General features: G+C 39.8%; 1 protein-coding gene across 3 annotated transcripts in view; it reads right to left on the bottom strand.

Annotated features, from left to right (window-relative positions):
• The window catches only part of zgc:110158 (uncharacterized protein LOC553590 homolog), a 35,967-nt gene extending 13,328 nt beyond the window's left edge, over positions 1 to 22,639 (bottom strand). The window contains exons 1-4 of one of the 3 annotated variants that reach the window (XM_040042045.1): positions 22,339 to 22,639; positions 14,999 to 15,071; positions 14,181 to 14,242; positions 10,181 to 10,265 (exon numbers count right to left, since the gene is read on the bottom strand). In XM_040042045.1, coding sequence (XP_039897979.1) covers positions 10,181 to 10,265; positions 14,181 to 14,242; positions 14,999 to 15,071; positions 22,339 to 22,394 — 276 coding nt within the window. In that variant the 5' untranslated portion in view covers positions 22,395 to 22,639. The remainder of the gene's footprint in view (positions 1 to 10,180; positions 10,266 to 14,180; positions 14,243 to 14,998; positions 15,072 to 22,338) is intronic. The other 2 variants (XM_040042046.1, XM_040042044.1) reach the window with 2 other exon arrangements.
• Positions 22,640 to 23,908: the final 1,269 nt, after the last annotated feature.

Genomic DNA, 23,908 nt, shown 5'->3' with positions numbered 1-23,908 from the left:
TATGGTGTTCAACGTGTACATGCATCCTTCACTGCTCTACCCTAATGTATATGTGCATGATGCTGCATTGGCCAACAAACGACAACAGGGAGCAGTGGCTGCACCTGCATTTGCCCCCCCCCCCACAAAAAAAAACTCCATTTAAAGTTTAAATGTTAGATAGAAGAGAGATGCATTAACCCCCATCTCTTTCTTTAGGCAAGGCCAGTAATGAAAAGAAAGACTTCAGGGAGAAACATTGCAAAAATATTCAAACACTTCAGAAGAGGAACAATCGTAAAATGTCAGTGACACAAAGCTGTAAAGAGACCTGTGCCTGTACTCTGATCTATTCTATCATACACCCAGGAATAATGTCCTGACCAACACAGCAGTTATTTATCTGCACCGGTGATAATGAGTACATATGAGTACATACTTTTATGCTTCTTTCATTAAAAAGCTTTTTTGTCTCTGTCACAAACAACAGAAATATAACGGCTAATATTAGCAAACTCCTTCATTTTCATTTCTTGGAGATAAATGAAAACAACACTGACTCTATAATAACGTGCAGCTGATTTGCAAAGTGATCTAGGAACACCGCATACGTAGGAGTTTGTAGCTTGAATGTACTCATATGGAACTAATCACCCTGAAACTGCATTTCAATATCCTAACAGATGCTCCATAGGTCAGCTAGTAAAGTTGAAAAATTTTGCCAATTTGTTTTTTGAAGTTCTCAACGACTATTTCACAGGTCCTTTCTCATTACAAAGAAGCCAAGTGTCAGTAATGGCATATTTGGATGCAGTTTAAGAATCTGACACAAACTACACAATTTGTTACATTTAATTTATTTCAAAATTCAACTAATTTTAATGAATTCAGGAAAAATCTTCATATTTCATGTCTTAAGAGACATTTTGATTGATTTGAAGTATAGTGATTACTTCCTGGTCAGATCACAACAGAGACAAGTGTCATCTCGTGTTTCATGAGCTACATAAAAAAAAAAAAAAAAAAAGGTTATGAAATACAATTCAGCACCAAACCAACTTACATTAATTTACTGTAAACAATTAAATTACTCAAAACTTATCTTCATTACAAGCTTTCATAAGTACCTAATGAGTACTGACAGAGGTTAAATATAGTAACAAGTCTTCTGCAAATAGGTTGATTTTGTACTACATCTTACTGAGTTCTTGCTAATTTTTAGAAAATGAAGCAATCAAGATATTTGAGACACTTAAAGACTCTTTTGTTAGAAGGCCACTGAATCTTTTTTTTCTTCTTCAGTTTTTCTGAATAACATTTAACTCCAAAGTAATTGTCCAATAGATTTTTGGGCTAACATTCCCTATAGGACAAACACAGTGTCTTTAATAGTACTCCATTTACTCTACAACTCTAAGGATGTTTAATTACAAATGCTACATTTCTTGCTTAATAGAAATTTATAAAATCAGTGAGTAATTATGTTATTGTTATCTTAAGGACAAACACAGAAAGCATACCACTCAACTAAAACAAATCAGATGTAACACCAGTACTGTCTCCAGTCCCCTTTACGTCAGTCAAACAATATGGGAGAATAAAATTAGAATCTAGAATAGGAAAAGGGGGGCAGAATGATTCAGCCCGGGAGTTAAATATGATATAACTGTATTCTTGTCAACACACATAGAAGGAGACGCATGTTCAGAGTGCTTACATAAGCAAGCCGGAACAAACACATGTGCACGCAACCACATGAACGCGGAATCGCACAGACACACAAAGGCTTGCATCACAGCCTCATAAAGTGCAGCCCTTCAGTACAGAAAAGCAGACAGGGGAGAACCGCAGGCTACAGGACAGAACAGAGAGGGGGTTTAAGACCCAGGGGAGGGAGTTGCTCTAACAAATACACAGACACACACTTTTGCACATCTACAGATCCTCCAGCACGCACAACTGACAAACACACTATATCCATATGACACACGCTGCATGCATGGACAACACATACCACCAGTTACACAGATGTACACAAACACGCTCGCCGTCCTCCTTCTCCCATTTGAAACCAAAGCACACAAACTGAAATATCACAAACGCACGCACACACACCTCCCCCCATCTTTATGCTAATTCTGCTAGTGAACATGAGCAGGCCACCGAGTCCCTGGGGAAGAAGCAGGGTAGGCTGCCTCTTTCTCTCCTTCTCCATCCTTCCTCTTTTTCTTCAGAGCACTTTTCTCTCCATCTTTTCTCCTATTCGTGACCCCCACACTCATTTGTCTTGGCACTGGTGCACACACATGCACAAACACACATACGACACACACATATCCCTGTGCCCCAACCCTTGTACTATCCCTCCCCATCCACAACCTCTCCTCCCCTCAGTCCCCCCAGTAGGGTGTCAGCAGCTTGCAGAAGCTGTTGCTATGGAGACAGGTCCTATCTGCACTCTGTCCCCCTGGCATCCCCCGCTCCAGGAGCACAGAGACAGAGAGAGAGAGAGAGAGAGAGAGAATAAGAAGATGCAGGAGAGTGAGATTTGAGAGTGAGTTAGAAGATACAAGAGTGAGACAGAAGGAGATAAAAAGAAGAAAGAAAAAAAAAAAAAAAAAAAAAAAAAAAAAACACGAAGGGAGAAAAACAAAGAACATGCACCAAAAATGGTTTCTGCTCACAATCAATCACTCAGTCACATTATTTTTATGGACTATTAATGGCCAGTTATCTCCTCACACATTCCCTAATTTGCTGATTGAAAATGAATGCAGACTGAAAGCGTGTAGACTGAGCGCGGTTGCCACGAGCAAAAATGAAGGTAGATTTAATATGCAGTTGGACTTTATTAAAATCAACTGGCCTGGGGAAATACAAAAGAATCCAGCAGTGCCTTTTTTCTGTGTGTTTGTAGTGGCACGTACAGTAGTGTTTATATCCACCTCCCCATTTCTACCTCTGAAGTGGAAGACAGTCAGAAAATCCTGCCCCCATCGCATTTTATCACAATAACGTGATTTACAACAAATCAGATCTCCAGGAACGGGTTGACATTTGTGAAGGTAAACGTTAAATGCTAATTCACAAAGAACATGCGTGTACAGGGGCGACAAGTGTGTAAACTTATGAAAAGAAGCAAGTTCAAGAAGACATAAATAATCCACAGCAGATATTAGTACTGCACTAATTAGCTGATATAATAGCAACGTGGAGTTGAGTTGAATTATTCATTTCCAGGCAGAAGCATGGAAAAGTCTACAAAATAAGGAGTGCATGAAAGAAGCACCTGGTGGCAACACAAACTCTTTAATGTCTGACATGCAGCAGAAAGAAGAATGTGTCTCTTTTATAGAAGCCGGCAGAAAAGTTCAACAAAACCCACGGGACGCATTTTCAAATGCCTGGGAATATTTACACTGTTTAAACTGTAAACTATATTTTAATGGCCTTCCGCGGCAGCGCTGCACAAACACTGTGTCAAAGCATCCTGGTGCAGCATCTGCTCAAAAACAATATCAGGTGAGTTTTTTATGTTACCTGGCTATCAACAACACGGAATCTGGGCCAGAGACCTGATCTGTACCTGTGCTATATAAAGAAAAAAAAAAAACACAACATTATCTTTTAAAAACTCAAATTCAACTGAGGGCACCTTCATGAATTATGATTTTGTGTGTACGATTTTGGTGACAACAGGTGGACTATGGCTTATGGAGATCATCCATTCAATTCAATTGGGTTTTATGTTTACAACATACTGAGCTGACAAAGGGTCGCAGCTGAAACAACAGCACAAGTATCAACATTGAAAAATAATGGATTTACACTTTCCTAATGAAAAATATTCAATTATTAGCGTTAAACTTACATTATGTATTCTTTCCTTCCACCAACATCTTTACCTTTTTAGGGTTTTCATTTCTCAGCCACTCCATACTCGTTCACAACTTGGCAGGAGAGTGTAGCGACCTCTGGACTTACATAGTCACATAGTGTTGATCTTTCTTTAACTATTAAACAAGAAAGGCTTCAGTAACATTTATCACCCTAACCTGTACAGGCTATGATTGCCACACAGGTGTTTCCATTCTATTCATAATATTCTACTCAGAAATTCAAATCTCCATTATTCGCACTAAATATATTTACAGCCAGCAAAATATACTGAAGATAAATTTGAATCATTCAGAGAGTGGGCCCGCCTGTAGCCCACTCTCTGATGAGTACATCCACAGTTTATTAAGACTCTGACAGACACCTCAAATGAAGCATTAATTGGGTACACTGACAGTCAGAGAGCCTTGGTGCATATCATCCGACTGTCTTCCCATGCTTCCTGTTTCTCTCTATTGCACACTTGGACAAAAGGCCAAAAAAAGTCTTCTTAATAGACTGATGTTTGTACTCTTATCACACCTTTCCTGATTTGAGCCTGGATGATGATTTCTGTGACAAGTCACCCTTCATCTTTTCCCTGTTATTTCTGGATTATACACTATCCAGTGAGGCAAAAATACCTCCCACTCACGTACCAGCAACAATAATAATATTCATTCAATCCTACTGATTCAATTTTCTAACATATGAAGACATTAGTTACCAAGCAAAGAGTGAAGATGGTCTCTTGGGCTCTGTAAAACCTTTGACGTGCATTTGTTTGTTCCATGAAAATAATTTTACACTTGAGGCAGCTTTCAGTAAGCTGACTGTACCAAACTCTTCAATGACCTCACTTTATTGAAGCAGTTTCCTCCTGGTTGAAGTGAGATGAGTTTAAGTAGTTTAGCCTGTGGAAATCAGGATGAACTCAGACATATTCCACCCTCTGCCTCGCTACCAGGGTGGCAAAATATTTCAAGCTCTGACACCTTAATCCAGAGTTGAGACTGCTTTTCCTTTTCAGCACAAACTCATAGTGTTGATGAATAATCTATCAAAGAACAAGACACTAATGATTCTGATTGGCTCGTATAGTACAGTATGTAGATAGCCTATACAAAATAGCATTGATCCTTCCCTCTCCATTTCCCTCTCCCCACTCTCACCCATAGGACCTACCGGACAGATCAATAGTGCTCAACACATTATTGACCTCCGCCTGATACCTTTCACAGGGATAAAGACAGAGATATAAACACTGGATGGAAAGAAGGGCGTGAGGTAGGAAGAGACAGCAGATGCATCTGTATGTGTGTGCTTGTGTCTGTATTTATGTGTGTCCCTGCCTGGAGAGGTACTAATCTACATTCTGGTTCACACTGATATGTACCTCATCACTGTCTCCTTGACCTGCTGTCCTTAGCGCACAGAGTAAGGGAGAGAAGGGTGGCGGGGGTAGAAAGGCAAAGGAGTGAGGATGCGAGAGAGTATATGGAGATGGGAGGGAAAAAAAAAAAAAATAGCTGACTGTGGTGATCTGGCTAATTTATCAGCCCAGACCAAACAGTATGTTTCACTCTGGAGCAACAGGATATGGCTGCTCCTCTCACCGTCACGTCTGACAAACACGCGTGCACAAACACAGTCTCTGAAAACCCAGCTGGTCCTCAAAACTGGCACAACGTGCACGCTAAACACACACGCACTTCCCCAAACGCTGCTGCCAAGGTAGCAGTACTGAACCAGACAGGCGGACTTGTGCGCACACACCGGATGACAGCACTAATACATGCTGCAGACACAACATCCACTTAGCCAACGCTCCAGAGAGATGGCAGAGCGTCCAAAAGACAAGACTATGGGTGGAATGAGAACAGCAGTGAATAACAGTATAGATTCAAATCAAGGAGAAGAACTGAAATTATTATGGATGTTTTAGTATTATTACTAGTATTCTAAGTAATACAGTAATAAATCACTAATATATATAAAAACACACTTCTTTCTCTCTTACATACTTTATTCTGCAATGCAAAAAGCAGAAAGTTCTCCATTTAGCTGATCTGGAGTCAGCCAGTGACAAAAATATAGATTGAAATAAAACATACTTGTGTTTTATGTCTCTTTGCTTTTAATAGAGGAATTTGTACATACATGAAAATACTGTTTTAACAGGATTATAGACATTTTTAAAAATCACTGTGGTAATGCAACTTATATGAAATTTCAGGAATTTAGAGAGATTTCTGTTTAATGTGGTCAAAAGAGGAAGAAGGCAGCAGTTACACAGCAGGCAGCAATTTGGCAGAATAGTTTGTTTGTTTTTTGTTTGTTTTTTTATTCAATTGCATCTAAGAGGCTTTCTCCTTAAACTATTCACAGTGAAAACATATTGCAGGTTGTTTAATATGCTGCATAATGTCAGCTGGTTTTAATGGATTTTTTTCAGGAGAAATTGCTGTATAACAAAGAGCTGCTTTCTGTCACTAATGCTTCATTAGGTTTAAACACTTTATGGCATTAAAGGAAATGGTACAAATATTATTACGCTGCTACTGTCCTCCAAGGCATCAGAAAGTGCTGAAAAGCACCAAAACACACACACCAGTACAGATATACTATAACTTTAAATACATGCTGTTTTCAAATTTCCTGTAGTTTTTTTTTTTTTTTTTTAAATAGTGTTGCTGATTTACACATAGAGCAACTGTAATTTCCAACTATTTAAAATAATAAGAAAAGCAGCTCTATCTTTAATTTCCTTCTCTATCCATTTGGTATGTTCACTGAACTCCATTTTCAAATACCTCAATTGTCTCTCGGTTGTGTCTTTATACTATCAACACTGCCCTCTTCTCTTCAGTGCTAGTAGGCATTGTGGGTAAACAGCTAGATTAGCCAATCAATCTTGTCTCGAGAAAAGGGGTTGTAGGGGTGGGGGTGGTGGGTGCAACAAGAGAAGGAGACTCAGAGGCAGAGCGAGTGATAAGTGAAGTGAGAGGAGAGGGGGGTGGACTGGTTTGTTAGATCTAAGAAAGAGTAAGAGGTATAGTTAACAAGGAAGAGAGGTTAAAAAAAGTTTTTGGAATGAATGGGGACAGAAGACAGATGCGGATGTGGGGGTGTTACAGAGATACTCAACGCTGCAAAAATATGACGTGAATAGGACAGAGCTGCAGAGTGTATGAGAAGAAGACGGGGAAGGAGTTTGAGAAGGTAACAGAAAATGGCAGAAGAGCTGCCTGCAGAAGCCTCAAAAGCAGAAAAATAAAATAAATAAATAAATAAATCTCAAGGGCCTCTATAGCCGAGCAATGAGCACTCGTGACCCCTCGTCCCAGATGAATACATCCCCAAGCTCATTCAAAACATAATTTCAAATAAATCCATTAAAAAAAAAAAATAATTTAGCAGAAATACTCATTTATGAAACACTTTATACTATCACTCATTAACATAAGTGATCAAGCTAGCAGTGCTAAATTACCTAATAAGCAAATACTTGCAAAAAGTTAAAAGATGTTGCTGAAAGCTGAATGACAAAAATTCACTTAATAGAAGATTACCAAGTAATACAACACAGCCCATGACAAGAATCCCTGGTCTTGGTCTTATTGACAAGCCCTGATTAAATTATACATACATATACATAGTGTTTGCCTTGGCTTCTGTTTTTCTCATGTTTACTGCACTTCAGCTAAATATTGCCACATTAAACACATCACTTTAAAGATGTGTTTGAAATTTATAAAGCTATTTAAGCATGAATTAAAAACCTATACAAAGAGCTCTATGAATATTACAGGTAATTTTCTATTGGAAAAAAAAAATACACAAACAAATCAACTATATTATAACCCCTGTAGTACTTTTATAACCCGCATCCAAAAACTAGCCAGACCTCATTTGTGTCTCTGCACCCAGCGGACAGAAGTGTAATAATGTTCCTTAAACGCTGGCGTGCACTCCTGCAATCCTCAAAAGAGTAAGAAACTGTTTTAACGTAAGGTGAAATGCCTTTTTCTTCGGTGCCTCTAACTGGCTCGTTCTTTTGAAACCAGTAGAAAAGGACCTGTGCTCAGAGACCAGCCTCGGGGGACAAGAGCCAAAATTAAACCAGTCCCATCTCCTTTGCTTTATCGCTGCTAGGAGCAGACATGCAGTTCACCCATCTACATTTATACACAGGGTTAACTGGAAGGAGGGTATGAGCCCATCCACCCTCCTATTATGGGCTGGCTGCCAAAGATGCCCCCCACCCATCCAAACACACACATACACACTCACACATACACACAAATCCCTGGCTTAGCCTCGGCCCAGTGCTGGGATTACCGGATTAGAACTCTATTCCATTATCTCCTCACACTATACAGCGCATGCACGCACACACACACACACAAAAACACGCACACACAATGCCACACTGTCTTGGCCAAAGCGGACACGCTGAAGACAGACACAGTGTCAATCAGAGCAGATGACTTTTACAGACATGACAACAGAGTTACAGTTTCTCCTCATGCTGGAATAAAAACAACACTTTGCATTATTGCTGCAGAAATCTGGAGTTGTTGTTTGTGGAATTCCTCAGCAAGATGGAAAATCAGGAATAACAATTAGGAGGCCATCCAAATGAACTGATTTCAAATGAGACACTGAATCCTTACAAACTATGGAAACCACAGCTGACCCCGACCTTTGAAAAGAATTCAAGCCATTCTCACCTATGAAGTTCAGAAAAACAATTTAAAAAAGTGAGTTGTTGAATTGCGATTCTATGTTAAGTAAAGCTAAAGACATGATTAATATAAGTTGGTAACAAGAACACACTTTTAGAAGCAGGGTTTTCATGGCACTGCAAGGATATTACACTGTGTGGTGTCGTTTCAAGTGGTGTATTGTAACAACACTATACATTGTAACAAAGAGAAACAGCGACTTGCAATCTACCTACATAATGTCATTTTCAGTTTCATCGTTCAATCAGCAACACCACAGAATGAGACCCTTTGGATTTCCATAATATTCCCTCAGTTTTTTCCTCTTGCTGTTTCTCAAATTGTTTTTATTTTTCTGCTCCTCTGAAGTTTCTTCCTTTTCTGTCAATTATTGATGCACCTTAAGAAATGAGGAACCATAGGTTTGGTATGGAAATGTTCCCTACTCAATCATACTTGGGTCTAACACATGTCCATGCATGCCATTCAGCATGTGTGACAGCAAAACTCAAGAAGCCTGGTGCACATAAATTGATCTTCTTGACAACTTCTGAGTTGAACACTGCATTTTTTTATTCGTTTTATTTTAATTACATGGTTTTAAGCAGTTAAAAGGAGACCTATAAACTTATTTCTGGCTCCACGGTTTTATTCTTGAGCTCTACTGAAATTGGTTTGTATGATTCAGTTTAAAATAACCTTTGTCTTACACTGGTGCCTTTTTGCAGCTACCTTTCCTTCTCGCTTTCAGCTAACTTTAGTCTAAAATGCCTGCCTCTTGTAAACAGGTCTACACAGCACATGGTTGGGGTTGTTGACATGACCATTTTAAGTACATCAACTGTAACCGACATATGAAACTAGTCAAGAACAATTTTAAAGTTTGAAGAAGTCTCTGAAATACTTTAAATGAGTATCTAGCACTGTAACGGTATACATACACACACACACACACACACACACACAAGACAGAACATAGGGGGGGAAAAGCATTTTCAATTAAACTTTTTTACAATTTGTGTGAGTGGATCTTTAAGTTGTTCTTGAAGCCAAAGGACAAATATTGAAAAGTTTCAGCCTTTGAAATGATCAGAATGTTTGTGTGTTAGATCAGACAAAAGGAATTTGAGGATTTCCACCTTAAACATAAGGACAGACATTCCCCATGTCCTTGTACTTTATAGGCCAAGCATCAACTAATCAAGAAAAGAATGTATCAATGAATTGTTAAACGACCATTAGTTAGAACTTTACTTCTGGTTAGCAGAAGTGTCTCATATGGACCACGTTTTTTTTTTTTTCTTTTTAAATCTAGTCAGCCAGTATTCGCTGTTGTTCAAGAAACATTTTCATTATACTTAATTATAATATTTTCAGTCCAATTAATCTTAAAAAAAAAAAAAAAAAAAAAAAAGATATATATATATATATCCCCTGTTTTCCACTTTAAGACTCCTCTAGAAACTTGAACTTGTGACTGTAATATAGTGTTTGTCTTGGCAGACATACATAAAAGAACAGGCAAAAAAAAAAAAAAGATTAACAGTAATTGTTAATTGTTTCCTTTTAAGTGTTAGAAAAGCCAGTCTGTCACTTACATAGTCGTGGAAGGCCTTTGCCTCACTGGAGTGTTCACACGTCTCTCTTCGGTCTGGAGCTGCACAATACAAATCCCAGAATACGCTGAAATGAAAGAGGGGGGGGGGGGGGGGGGGTGCAGTTCAAAGGTTAGCAAACAGAGCAATACAAGCCAATGTGTAACAGCTATTCATAACCCATTCACACACTCTCACTATCTCCCTGGCGCTCTTAAACCACCTCTTACACACTTGAGCATCATTGGAAGAGGGACACAATGCCAGTGTCGCCTCCTCAATCAACCTCTCACTCACTCAGAATACACACATACGCACACACTTGCATTACCATACTTGTGCAGACCTCTTTACCTCCATCCATTTCCTGTCCCTACACTGTAACTGTTCCACTGACTCGTACCAAGAGTGGACCCAACTATTCATAAAGTTTCTTTGTCAATGTGTTTGGGCATGATAAGTAGAACAGGGAATGCAAACAGCCTGTGTGCTACCCATCTAAGACTAAACTAAGACTTCCAAGCTGATTTTTTTTGTGCGTTTCATACAGTCTTGCCTTCATATGAGACATTTATGAAGGTTTCGGATTGTTCAATAATGAGCTCCTGTATTTGAGCAAAATGAGTAGAATGGAGTAGATTATGTTGATCCCAAAAGCTGGCTTATCCTAACTTAGTGGCCTATCTTTAGAAGGTCAGAATGATCACGTAAGATACAAAGCAGCACATATGTTTTTTCATTTGCTCTGATTATTTTACTAACAGCTTAAACAATGACAAGATGAACTCCGAGGAGGAGAGACATTCTTCTTGTATATATTAAAAAAAAAACAAAAAAAAAACAAAAAAAAAAAAACAACCCCTGATTTGTTTAAGATATACTCTAATAATCCTAAAAGTGGGGAAATTCCTTCCATTACACTGGAATTCATAACTTTGAATGCCTTAGAAAATACAATTATTCCACACTATTTTCAATACCAGGGGCGGACAAGTCGCCGCAACACTGAGGGCATAAGATGTCTGATTTGTATTAAAAAATAAAAATAAGCCTGTATTATTCAGCTGCAGTGCATGAGTCTGACTGAGAGGAGGCGGGTTTTTGTGGGCATTGCGGTACCTGTATCAGCAAACTGTGGAAGAAGCAAGTGCCGGTAAAAGTTGGGGGAAAAAAAAAAAAAAAAAAAAAAAAACGCACCTAACAGCACTATTGACCAAAGTTGAAAGCTCAAGTGTGCAATAAAACTTAAAAAAAAAAAAAAAAAAAAAAAAAAAAAAAAAAAAAAAAAAATCTCAAGAAGATGCACTTCTTGAATGTTTACATAACACAGCATCATGCTTATTTTATTTCACCTTTCAGAACCTTCTGAAACAAAGTTTTTAACTAAATAGCAAATCTAACTTTTTCTTTAGATTCATACTGCCTTGCATGCTTTCAAATTATTATTCTCTACTTTCATTTGCTTCTTATTACAACACGTCCTTGGACTCTTATTGTTGACGGCACCACAAACGTCTCCTGTAACCTGATGTGCACCTGGAAATGTAACTACATGGCACATAAATGCAGTCTGCAGCTATTGTGATTGGCCTGATCAGTACCAGTTTTTGAATGCATCAGTGAGAGAATAACAATTATCACCTAAATATGATCATAGCCTCAATTTGAGGACTCACAGAAGTCAGCAAATTGCGGCAGGGAGCTTGCTGAATCTATCGGAACGAACATGAGGGAATGTACAAAGAAGTGGAAAAATCTGAGGGGCAAATATGTTTGCTTCCGAAAAAACCCAAACAAAACCAACGACAACAAAAACTGACCACACCAAAGACCGGGTAGGCAGGAGGGGAAAAGCCTCAGGATTTTATTTGTTTGTATCGTGGCTGGCACCGCATAAAACGCTGGGACACAACACAATTAACACCGCGCAAAAGCATGAATGCTGGCAATGGCGTTGGCCACGTAGGTTACGTCATAGGCTCTACAAAGATTCACTGAGCAGAGTCGCCTTTGTATGAAAGGTTGGCAAATGCTGTACTTTGACATTTTCAGAATTTTTTTAATATGTTGCTTTGTTCTTTGTGTGGCCCTGCACTGAATATTGTTTTTCTTTTTAAATGTTCGGGATGTTCACAATTGTCAACATTTTCATATGTAAACTACACCCTGGGGGGTATAGGGGGTTTGTCATTTTGAACACATATTCTGATTTATTTTTGTTGTATCTCACAACAACCACTGAGTGTAAACAGTCGTCATGATGTCGGATGACACTGCTAGCTGTTCTGGTGACCTTGATCAATTCTTGAAATTCCTCCTTTGATGAGGATGAACTGTCCACAACTATGAATTCTCCTTGTTAAACACAAGGAGACGATAAATCTTCCCATTCATCCAAATAAACTTTTGGCCACCTGTGAAGTCAATACAAGAGCTTCCTGAGTGGTGACATCACCAGGTATTGCTCATCATTTTTTATCAACTTCTTGGTGTGGTTCTGTCCAAACAAAGCATCAGCTACTCAGCTGTGTGTGTGCTGTTTTTACAGCTGATTCAATAGCATCAGTGCTCAATAACTCACTCTTATAACACTGTTGTTCACTCTCTAAGCTAAACTTTTATTAAGAGGAGGTAAGAAAATAACATCTTCCCGTTAAAAGACGTGATTCAGGTACTAGTCAGTACTCCTCCAAACACTTGTCAACTCCTCTCATATTTTAAATCCACATTAAAACGCACGATTTTAACTATTCTCCAGTCATTTCCAGGAATCATTTAAAAGCTTATACTGAACAGATTTCAAAGTCTTAAGTGAAAGCTAAATGGTTTCATATGCCAAGAATGTGAAGAAGTATGAAAAAAATGAAAATAAATTGTATTCTTCTGTGGTTTTGGTCATTAGGTGTGCTGACTTTTAGAAAAATAAAATACTCCTCGTCTGCTACTGTTTCAGTGTATTAAGACAATTCAGCAGCTTAATTTTCAGCTTAGAATTTCAACGATTTCTTTTTAGCTACATAAGCTTAAGATCTGTTTAAGTGTAGCCTCGAACGGCTTGACTCAATTCTCAGTAGTCTTAACTACAAACGGACACAATGGAGGGGACTCTGCATCCACAGGAAACCCACATACCAATAACAGGCTTAAATATTTCCATCCAAGTTTAAATATGTGGTAGAAAGAAAGAAAAAAAAATGCTGTTAAATGTGGGTTTTACAGTAAAACAAACATGGTTCTACCCGTAAATGTGAACCACAGGATGAGGGCAATCCCTCAAAACAAGTGAAACTGCTGATCAGTTCGTAAGGTATTGACCCTAAAGGTTAAATCTTAGCCCTGGGGAGAAATGATTGGGGGGTGGAGATAGGGGTGGGGGGAGGCTGTACACAAAGGAAGCTGGAATGCAAAGGGTTAATCTACCAAGAATCCCTCTCCTATGTGAACAAAGGGGAAAAAAGTGGGAGGTGGGGGGGGGGGGGGGGGCTACAAAGGTTGACGAGAGGGTGAGGAGGGGGAAGGGAGGAGGGGGGGTCCATTCCCTAACCATCTGGATCTATTGTTTCAGAATCGGGGGTGAAGGTTGGAGAGCTGGAGGAGGGGAGAGGCGAGAAGACAGGAAGGGAGGGGGGTCACGCCCTCGGTGAGTCTGGTCAACCCCAAGGGTGAGACTCTGTCAGACCTCCCACCTCTGAGAGTCACTTTAAATCATGAATATGGGCAAGTACCCTTAATTAAATTAAAAAGTGGCATTTCCCAAGCACCTTAACTTTTGAATGGTTGCATGTACTGATTTATGTGTTGAGTTTATTATTCTCAAACCTGGATTACAGCTGTTTGTTCACATAACAGTAATGATTTATTGGAGGGGGGGGGATACACAGTTTAAGATGCACACTGTAAAATGTGTTTACGCAAGTAAAAATCCACATACTCACTCGAAATAAACAAGAATAAAAAGCAAAAAGGCTCTGCTAATAATAGAACAACTGAATAGATCGCTTACCACCACCATGAATGGAGGAATCCGGGGGGCTCCCCTAATGTAATATTCTTCTCCCATCGAATCTGAGAGAAGGAAAAGAAAAAGGGAAAGGAAAAGGAAGCCAGAAGAAAAGAGGTCACTTATGGCCACTAGAGAGGGAGGATTATGTCTGCAGGTCCGAGGTTAAGAACACATAATCAGTTAGTCTCAAACTGTCACTGGTATCGAATGTGAAGATCGGCATCCTTCTGGCTCTGTGCATCACCCTCTTCCCGACTATCTTTCTTCTATTAGCCCCTCTACTGTTCCTCTTTTTAATGTAAAGTACAATCATCATCATCTAGAGTATAGCTTATTAATTTACTTCCTTACACCCAAATGGGCTGTCAGCAGACTTGAGACAATGCAGTTTACAATACACTGCCTATAAACGGCTAGAAATAACATTACTTCACCGGTTCACTAAGATCCCCTGGTTGGACAGTGAGCATGATCCGGTGTAACGTTATAGGATTTCCTTATGAAAAATTTATGCAACACCTTGCACCCTGTAATCATGTTTAGCATGTTTGCACTGACGATGTATGCCTGAGAGGGTACAAGCTGCTATAACACGAGCTACAGGAGGGATCTATCGTGTAAAGCTTGGTAATGCAGGAAGCCGTTTTCCATTCATTAGTAACCAAGGCCAATGTTTCTGGTAGCATGTACTTGAACAGGAGTTGGTAAGGTTAAACTATAAGGGTGATTTTCAGGAAAGATGCAAAGAACGAAGGCATTTCTAAACCGACCGGGCTCGGTACAGCATAAAAAAGTCGATGTCATGGCTGCAGTCTTACCTCAGACAGGAAGGTCTGTGCTGATTTCTGTGCTCCCACATGTAGCAGGTATTCGTACACATATAACGCTAACCTGAAATGTAAAAGAAAAAGAAAAATTAGTGATATTTTTCAACATTAATGTCAAACTCCTCTGTCTTCGTCTTGCATTTTTAACAAATTAGACAAAAAGAATGAAGATTATGTATCAACAGATCAACGACTGTTCAACTGTGAAGAAGGAACAAACTATTATCAGGAAGTGGCAAGAGAGGTAAAAATAAAAAGAGTCAGGGAGGGTGAAGTCATTTAGAACTTTCCTCAATCAACAGAGAAGTTGGGTTAGCTAAATGTCAGTCAGATACTGTTAGGGTTAAACAGGAAGTACTTTCTGAAAGTTCAGACAAAGGTTCAAACGTTCAGCCATCAGGCTAACCTATAACATCATGCAGCAACAGAAGACTGGACTTACAATGACCAACCTAAGATTTTGCTTGTGTTATTATAGTTCTTTTCATTACAGTGAATAGTTCTATTAATACAAGTAAATATCCCAGTATTACACTCCATACTATGCATACATGCATACTCATAACACTGCTGTACATTTACAATTTAACTTAGGTGGATTTGACTCTTCTATTGGGATTTATTTTAATTATTAAATAAATAATAAAAACTTTTTCCATATAGTAGTGATTTTTTTTAAAGTAATGCATATGGCCTTGCTAAAGCATCTGGACATTTTGTCATAACCTCATCACCTCCTCACTTAGTGATTAATTTGATTCGTCTTTATGGGTCTTTACACTACAGTAAAAACAAAAGGGGCAAAATGAACCTTCAGTTCCTTAAACACTTCCTGGACATTAGTTCCTTGAGCTCAAAGTTCCGGAGACTTGGAGCTCCTCCGTATTGTTATCTTCACTTTATTTCGGGATGGCTGTAAAGTCACTGAAGAAAAACAAAAGCTCCTGTGACTGAAGCTCTACAGCGCCTCTGTTCTCCTAGACCATAAATCTCACTTAAACATTCTGGGACTCCAGGTGGTCTGTATAGTTTGCTATACTTTACTGCTTCTGTGCATTTTATTAAGCCTAATTATCCAAACTCCTTTAATCACAACAAAACCTAAAGACAGTCAGACTCTTTGAAGAATACGCTTCTATTCAAAGCACCACATACCAGCAGAAATAGCTGCACATGACAGGCATTCCCAATCGTTCCAACAATATTTTAAAAGCTCTTGTCAAACTTTTCAAAATCGCTGCTATTATAACAGGCCAGCAACACTTGAAAATGGCAATCCACCAGGGTCTATTAACAGACAGACATCCATGCTGTGGAGTGGGAAACCCCCATTGGCCCAACATTGTACTCCTAACTCCTTCACTTAGTCATGTTTAATAGGCTGTTAATGGACCATCAATCGACCAGCAGTGTGGATATGACAGTGCCCCGTGTGCCCAGAGCAGACAGTCCTCTGACAGCCCAATAAGGTCCTAATGAGAAGGACAGTAGCTTAGTGTCATAGTCCCTATCATTAGTCGATGAACTGATCAATGACACATGATTTTGAGATAATTAGGATGTTGTTCAGTTTGTTTTCAACCACTGACAGCTTTTTTTCCCCCAATTCTGTCTTCGTTTCCAAAGTTACTTCTTCATAAGATGAAATATCTATTAAAACATATTTAATGCATTTAAGTCTCTTAAGAAGATGCTAAAGAGGAAGTTCTATCAGCATGCAATGAAAATAAAATAGATAAAGACAGTTTAATAACCGCCGAGGTTGCAAATACTCAAATTACCCTTAGGTTTGTGCATAGCTGTGGTCCTGAAGTGCATATGGACTAAGATTAAACCTTGGGGTGTGTCTATAAAAAGAAAATTAATCCACCACTATTATTAGGACCATCGACTGGAGGCTCAGAAATCATTTGTCAAATGTTCTCAAATGTTTAGGCTTGACGCGTCATCTCTTGGTCACAATCTGGTAAATGTAAAATTTATTCTGACTAATCAGGACGCCTGATGGCGCGACCCTGTGATTTGGGGATAGTTATGGTGGGTTTATATCACAGTTTTCTGATTTTCTATTAACCAATCAATAAAGCTGATGAGTGCATGCTGTACATTAGTCAAGTGCTGGCTTGTTTTAAACTTCACTCCATCAACATAATATTATTTTTATGAAATTTGTTTGTTTGTTTTTTTAATTGAAGTCAATCTGAAATCTTTAGATTAACAGTCAAAACAAGTATAACAATTAACTCCAAATTTCTGTCATTGGGATAAAGGTCAATTTTATGTGACAGCTCACCTGTTTTAAGTGAAGTAACAAATATTTGCTAACTGATCCTGTCCAACTATTTACTATAAATTTACATGTAGCACAGCTGCCTGTACTTCATGTCTAAATGTGTGCAAGTGTCTCACCTGCTGTCTGACGCTGCAGACAGACATGCAAAAAAGGTTTAAGCAAGGACTTCTAGAAATAGCTTGAAGCAACTAACTTGAGCTCCAGTACATGTTTTGTCAAACCCCCAGATTACTGTTCTTACTTAAAAGTAAAAGAATTACTTGCTGTAACAAGACTTCCTTAGGTGAACCTGTGGAAGGATCACTAGCAGTTGCCTCCAGCTGCTTGTGTCTGGAGATGACAGAGGGCCTCGCCCCAGTCCCGTTCCAGGGCATGCGACTGCCCTCGTGGACATCCCTCGGAAAACTGTAGGTTTTTACAACCCTGTTTACATTTAGTTTTTCCATTTTAAATATCAAAATCATCCAACTTGATTTCAAAAAAATGTTTAGAAGCTCAATAAAAGTATGAAGTTCGTTCAACTGCCATTGTGCTAGTATTGAGAATTATCCAGTGTTAGCTATGGGGATGTTAAACTGCACTTGTTTCCTTATTCTTGTCTCTTTTAGGAGTATGTTTTGCAAATAATCCCAGGCTATAAACACAATCATGTAGAGCATTGTTCTTTAAACTAATAGCCTGTACTGAAGGAAAAAAATTAAATAAATGCGCTTAAAATAAACGTCCAGATAGTAAAGCAATGAACAAATTCTCTGTGAGGTTCAAGGCTTAATAACAGAAATGGAAAAAAAAAAAAAACTGCCATGGGTTACGTTAAGAGATATGATCTGTGACTGACCTGTACTTACTACAAATGGTATGCAAATGTTTAAAATATGCATTGTTAGTATGCAAATGTAGTCTGTGAAAGATATGAATAGGCAAATAGACAGTAACAGCAGTGATGTTAGTCCCTACATGTTCAGACCTTGTCCTTCACGAGAGAAAACAGGCAGAAGACATTTACGGGGCTAGTGAGCGGATTTTAATGCATGTTTCTTAAAAGTTAAGCAGAACACATTATGTGTATGATTTAACACAAGATATCAAACTGAAGGTGGCAAATATATTTCATACATATACACACACACACACACACACGTATATAACCATCAATACACCCGTTCACCAACATTGTTGGACTCAAAACCTGCAAACTTCCAAGACTGCTCACACAATGTATGTATAAGCCTATAGAGACTGTAAGCCACCTTAGGGTCCTGCATGCTGCTATGCGTCGTTGGCATTCAAGTGGGTCGACATGAGGTGCACAACCTTCTGTCCTCTTGACCTGAGCTTAATAATATAATATGCACTGTATACTAGCGCTGCAACAAGTTGGAAATTCTGGGCCAGAACTAATGATTGAAATAATTTAGACAGTAGTGGAAACAGATTTGTTTTTGTAATTTTCCACTGTACCCTTTGTGTCAGGTAAGCAAAGATCTGCGTATTAATCATAAAGTTTTCAACCGATTTTGAATGAGCTCAAATTGTGTTTGTAACTAATAAACCTGGATCCCAGGTACAGAAAACTATAAATGGAGTCTAACCAATGGCAATAAACTGGTACATTCCTATTGGTTGCTACTTTGAATAGATTTAAGTGATCTGTCTAGGCGGGAATTTCAATAAAAGAAACATTTTGCAACTACCCAACTTGTCTTAAAAGTTAAGAGTGTGAGAACGAGACCAAGAGAGAACAGAAACTGAAAGTTTCTTTGTAAACACACATCCCAGCTGCAGACACGGTTTTCAGTCAACAATAATGACACATGTGTTACATAAGACTAAACTATCAATGGGTCAGTCCAGGTTGAACATGTGTCATTAGTAGTCCTGCACTTCATGCGGAAAGAGATAACAGTTTCAAAGTGCTGCTTTCTCTGCGTATGTACAGTGGGCTGACCTGCTTGGAAGGTAATAAATAACTGAGGGTGTTTCCCTGTTGCAGATAGTCACAGAGATAAGAGCGCATAAATGAACAGGCAGACATATCGATGAACAAACAAACCAAGCACAACTGGCCTTGACTTCTTCGCAGAAGAATTCATATTTTTTTATTATATTCCATGATAAATAAATCTCTCATAGTGCACTGATATTTCAAAAGGAAGAAACCATCCCGAGTGCAACCACTTAATTCAAAACAGACAGCGTGGCAGATTAGTTGTTGTACAAATAACCAATGCTCTTATGAGGCTAAAGGCTGCACTTCTGCTGAAACACAAACACACGCGAACACTTGACCACTTTAGCCAGGGGAATCTGACCACTTTCTGAGGCTCCTAGCAATTTGTAGGTCACAGAGCTCTCTGTGACCGCTGGTGTAGAGTGTAAGTCACTGCCACTTGCAGGTCAGTCTAGCATTGAGCCACACACAAGCACCTACAACGCACACACACATGCTATGCATCACAGAGCTTTCTACCTCTGCACCTCAACACCTGCAGATTCCTTGGATTTAAAACCAGTTTTAAATATTTTTGAAATGCCTGGCAAAAGCTCACAGGAAGCTTTAGGATACAGCAAGTGCTTCAAATATTGATACTGTCTGCATGTCCCTGCACACTGCAGGCTTACAGGCTTCCTCAATACATGTGCATCCTTACACAGGAGTTTTGACTGGAAGGAAACGGGTAAGGACTTGGTGTTACGTCTGGGGATGGGAGGTTCACGATGCAGATGCCCCCCAAGAGGCCTTCAATGAATTTTTTATGTGTGGTGTGTATGTGTGTGGGGTTTTTTGTATGTGGGCTGCAAGAAGGGGCGGCTTGTGTGTGCACCTGGCCTACTGCATTATTAAAGCTCAGAAGCTTGCACATAGAAAAAGAAAGAGAAGTTTAAGGTGAGGAGCCACTAGCGGTTGGTGGAGTGAAGGGAGAGACGAAAAAATGGCTTTGACTGGAACAAAAACGGGAACATGCCCAGTATTACAGTGGAGGGAACAGCAGGTGGTACAGGAGATTAGAGAAGCAGTCAAGTAGCAGTGTGTGATATTATATTCATCAGGGGAGGTTAAAAAACTGAAGCAACCCCTTTTTCTGCCAATTGTTAAGGTTGTGTGGCCTCCACATAGCTTGACTCGTACGCTTCTTGGTTGGTATTCTCTCTCCTGCTTTAAGAAAAATTTTCTTCCTTCTTCCACTTCATGTGAGGTGCCCTTTGACCTCCCTGCCCACTACGCTCTTATACATTTAAAGATGGGACATCTGCGCGTGCATAAACTCACTTCCACAGAGAGAGAGAAATCTCCCTGATGTACACGGTCGGCACACCTGACATCCTGCCTGAGGCTCCCGACAAAACCCCCTCTTTAAACATGGATGAGCCTGCCCACCATATCTCCCTCTCTTCTGTCTCCTTCTTTCTCTTCTGTCTCTCTCAACTCTGACGCAAAGCTGAGAGCAGCTGCTTCAGTCTGTCTCAATAATTCAACACTGAAGTGAGGGATGAAGAGACTGAGGAGCAGCAGTGGATGGGGAAGTGAGAGTTGGGAGGCAGATGGAGAAAAGAGGTGTAAAAGCCACGCACAGAGGAAAAGAATAAAGCAGATGGCTTCACAAATGACAGAATAGAAGGTGTGGGGTAACGTGGCGCCTGCTGATCTTCATGCAAACATGCACACGAGTCTCACAATTTGGTCCCACTTCAGCTCAGACCGGTCCGGCAAGTCAGAGCTGATGTGTCCAACTCATCCGCTCTAAGGACGAATCGATAAGCATTGACCTGTGTGAAAGCTCTTCCCTCTTCCTTTTTCTTCAGCAGGATATTTAACCGTAGTGAATCCGACCCCACTGTGGACCATTTGCAAAGCACAACACTCCCAAACTGTTAAATCTAACCAAAGTTTAACGAATCTTAACAAATGTCCCAATGCGCTTTGCTAGCTGTGACTTTTAGGAAAGGAAGTTCACTGCAGAGAAGCGTGTCTTCTATTTCGGAACCAGTGCACATGGGGTTTTTACAAATCTTTTTGAGACTAACGTGAAAGCTCCGAAACTCACAGGAGTGTTGCTAAACGTGCGGCACGTATCTTCAGAGCGAACAACAAGGCACCGAGACAGAGGCACACAGACAAAGGGATTGGAGGGCTACAGCTAACGCCATCTAAGTTTCCCAACAAAACAAAAACCAACCACTATAAAAGGCCCATGTGGAACTCCTACGGTTTAAAAAAAAAAAAGCGGCGGCATTTTTGTGAGCACTTTGTCCCCGCCGGCGCTTCGCACAACTCGGGATGACTGCAGAAAATCTCCACGGGCCACAAAAGTTAAAGAGGAGGCGCAGCTCCCCTTTACGCGGAGACCGCAAGCGGCTGTTCGCTGGCCGAACACGGGCATCGCTACAATGTAACCAGTCTGGGTTTCTGGAACAATTCTCGAGCACGTTCCGCTGCTAGTTTGTAACAAAGCCCCAAACAGCTGTATTCTATTTATACCTGCTGCTTCAGCGAGGCGACACAAAGCATGCTAGCTACAATGCACGGCGTCGCTCCAAATGCATTGTTCCTCACACTGTGGGGCGAGGGGCAAAGAGATGGACGTGGGATCCCCATCAATGCTCCCGAGTGCACGTTCAGACATTATCGCTGGAAGCACGCGCAGAAAACACTCCCTGCAGGTAAAAGTGGAGCAACTTTAGTTGCTCAAACTGCCGCTTCTCTCTCTTTTCCCTTTTTTTGTACTTGAGAGAAAACAAGAAAGACAAGAGTGAAATTGGCAGTGCAGCTAGCCACTTGGGCTAACTTAGCAGCCATGCCTGTAGTTGGGAGGATGCATAAGAAGAAAGGTAGAGGCACGAGTACAAAGTGGCAAACACGAAGAATAAAGTAGCACAGCTTTCACTTGAAGTAGCCGGTAAATTTTAGAAAAGAGCTCCAGTAACATGCGTGACTCCGCTGGAGTGACTGAACTGCTCCACATCAGTTAGCAAGTTGAGCCACCTTAGCACACTTCTTTGCTGGATTTCAGTTGTGACAGTGCAATATTGTACTTACTTTTCTCTTGCTTGGCTATCGGAGGGGACAACAGCTCCTTTTCCTTTGCCGTACATCTTGGAGGCTGTTCTGATACTTTATTTTATCCCACTCGACACCTGTCAAAGAAAGCTACCAGGAAAACCTACTATCTCCATAGCTACCTAGTTAGTGTTGTCTCCCTATCTCTCCCTTGCGCTCTCTTTGCTCCGGTTTCCTTTTTTTCTACATCCCCAACATTGCCCACAAATCAGGCAGGGTTTCAGCCGGGGGGAACTTGAAACAGTCCGCTGGTGGAGCGTTTTTTTTTTTTTTTCAATCGCTGTTCCTGGATTCAGCTCACGCCCCCCCTGTTGCGAGACGGTGGGGGCTTCTTAAAGGCACAGTGACTCAGTTTTTGTCGACTTCGCTGAAGTTCAAGTTCTTTTTGATGGCCTTCAAATTCAGGCCTTACATTACATGTGAGTTCATATACAGCACAAGATTATTCAGATTGAATGCTTTTGGTGTTTTGAAACATTTTCTAAGCAATTATATGTCAATATGTATCCTGCTAAAGATTCAGGGCTTCATTTTGCCACAGCAGATGGGGGCTTGATAGTCCCAAATACCCACCCTTGTTGACCTGTGTACCTCTAAATTACCCCTGTGGCCAGTCATAGCACCAGTCATGCAGTGACACCGTATAGGGCAACCAGACACCCCAGTCCTGTGCGCACAGAAAAAGATGTCTGTTATTACCTTTGACTGCTGAGCCTTCGGACAGTCGGCGTACACCACTCATCGATGCTATCATGCTGACATATAAGTGCAAATCAGAAGCCTTTAGTGTTTTTATTTTATTGTATTTTATTTTCCATGCAATACTTCTCTATTGCCTCCCAAACTAGTGTTCTCTGACCTCAACGGCCCTTAAAGGAGGAGGAGTAGGAACACAAGTAATTGGAAAAAACTCTTATTCTGCTATAATTTAATCTTTTTAATTTTGTTTTGTTGTGCAATCAGTACGGTCAGCTGCTTAAAGCACATAATTCACTCATTGTGTGTCTAAAGTGTCCCGAGGTATAAAATATTATCAATTTTATGTGTTCTGGAAGATAAAGAAGTAGTTTTAGCGTCACTAGCAGACAAATACACCCACTGTATATACAGATGATAAAATTATCCTAATCTGTTTAGTCTTTTTCCAGTTTTATCTCTCTTTATTCACAAACCTTATCATAAGGCCAAAAAAAGTTTCTTATATATTCAAAGAATATTTGGGGCAACACGTGTTGTCTCAATTTCAAAGGACTCTTACTATTTCACTAATGAAACATTTTTTACACACTGTAAAATGTGATCATCTCTGTGATCTTGTATCAACATGCTTATAGTTTATACAGTAAAAATAAAATAATTAAAAAGTGACCATCTTATGAAGACACAGGGATGAGAGCATTAAGGAATTATCACTGTTCACTAGCTCCAAGTTATATTTGTTTTATGCTTGTAGACACACAAGCTTCGTTTCAATTTAATATAATATTAATACTAATAAAAAATAATTGATTATCCAGGTACGGGGCTGGCGCTTGATATATAATGCGTT

This window comes from Simochromis diagramma, unplaced genomic scaffold (assembly GCF_900408965.1).
Source record: "Simochromis diagramma unplaced genomic scaffold, fSimDia1.1 OVJJ01000304.1, whole genome shotgun sequence".
NCBI classification, from domain to species: domain Eukaryota; kingdom Metazoa; phylum Chordata; class Actinopteri; order Cichliformes; family Cichlidae; genus Simochromis; species Simochromis diagramma.
This window is presented reverse-complemented; position numbering and strand designations above follow the sequence as displayed.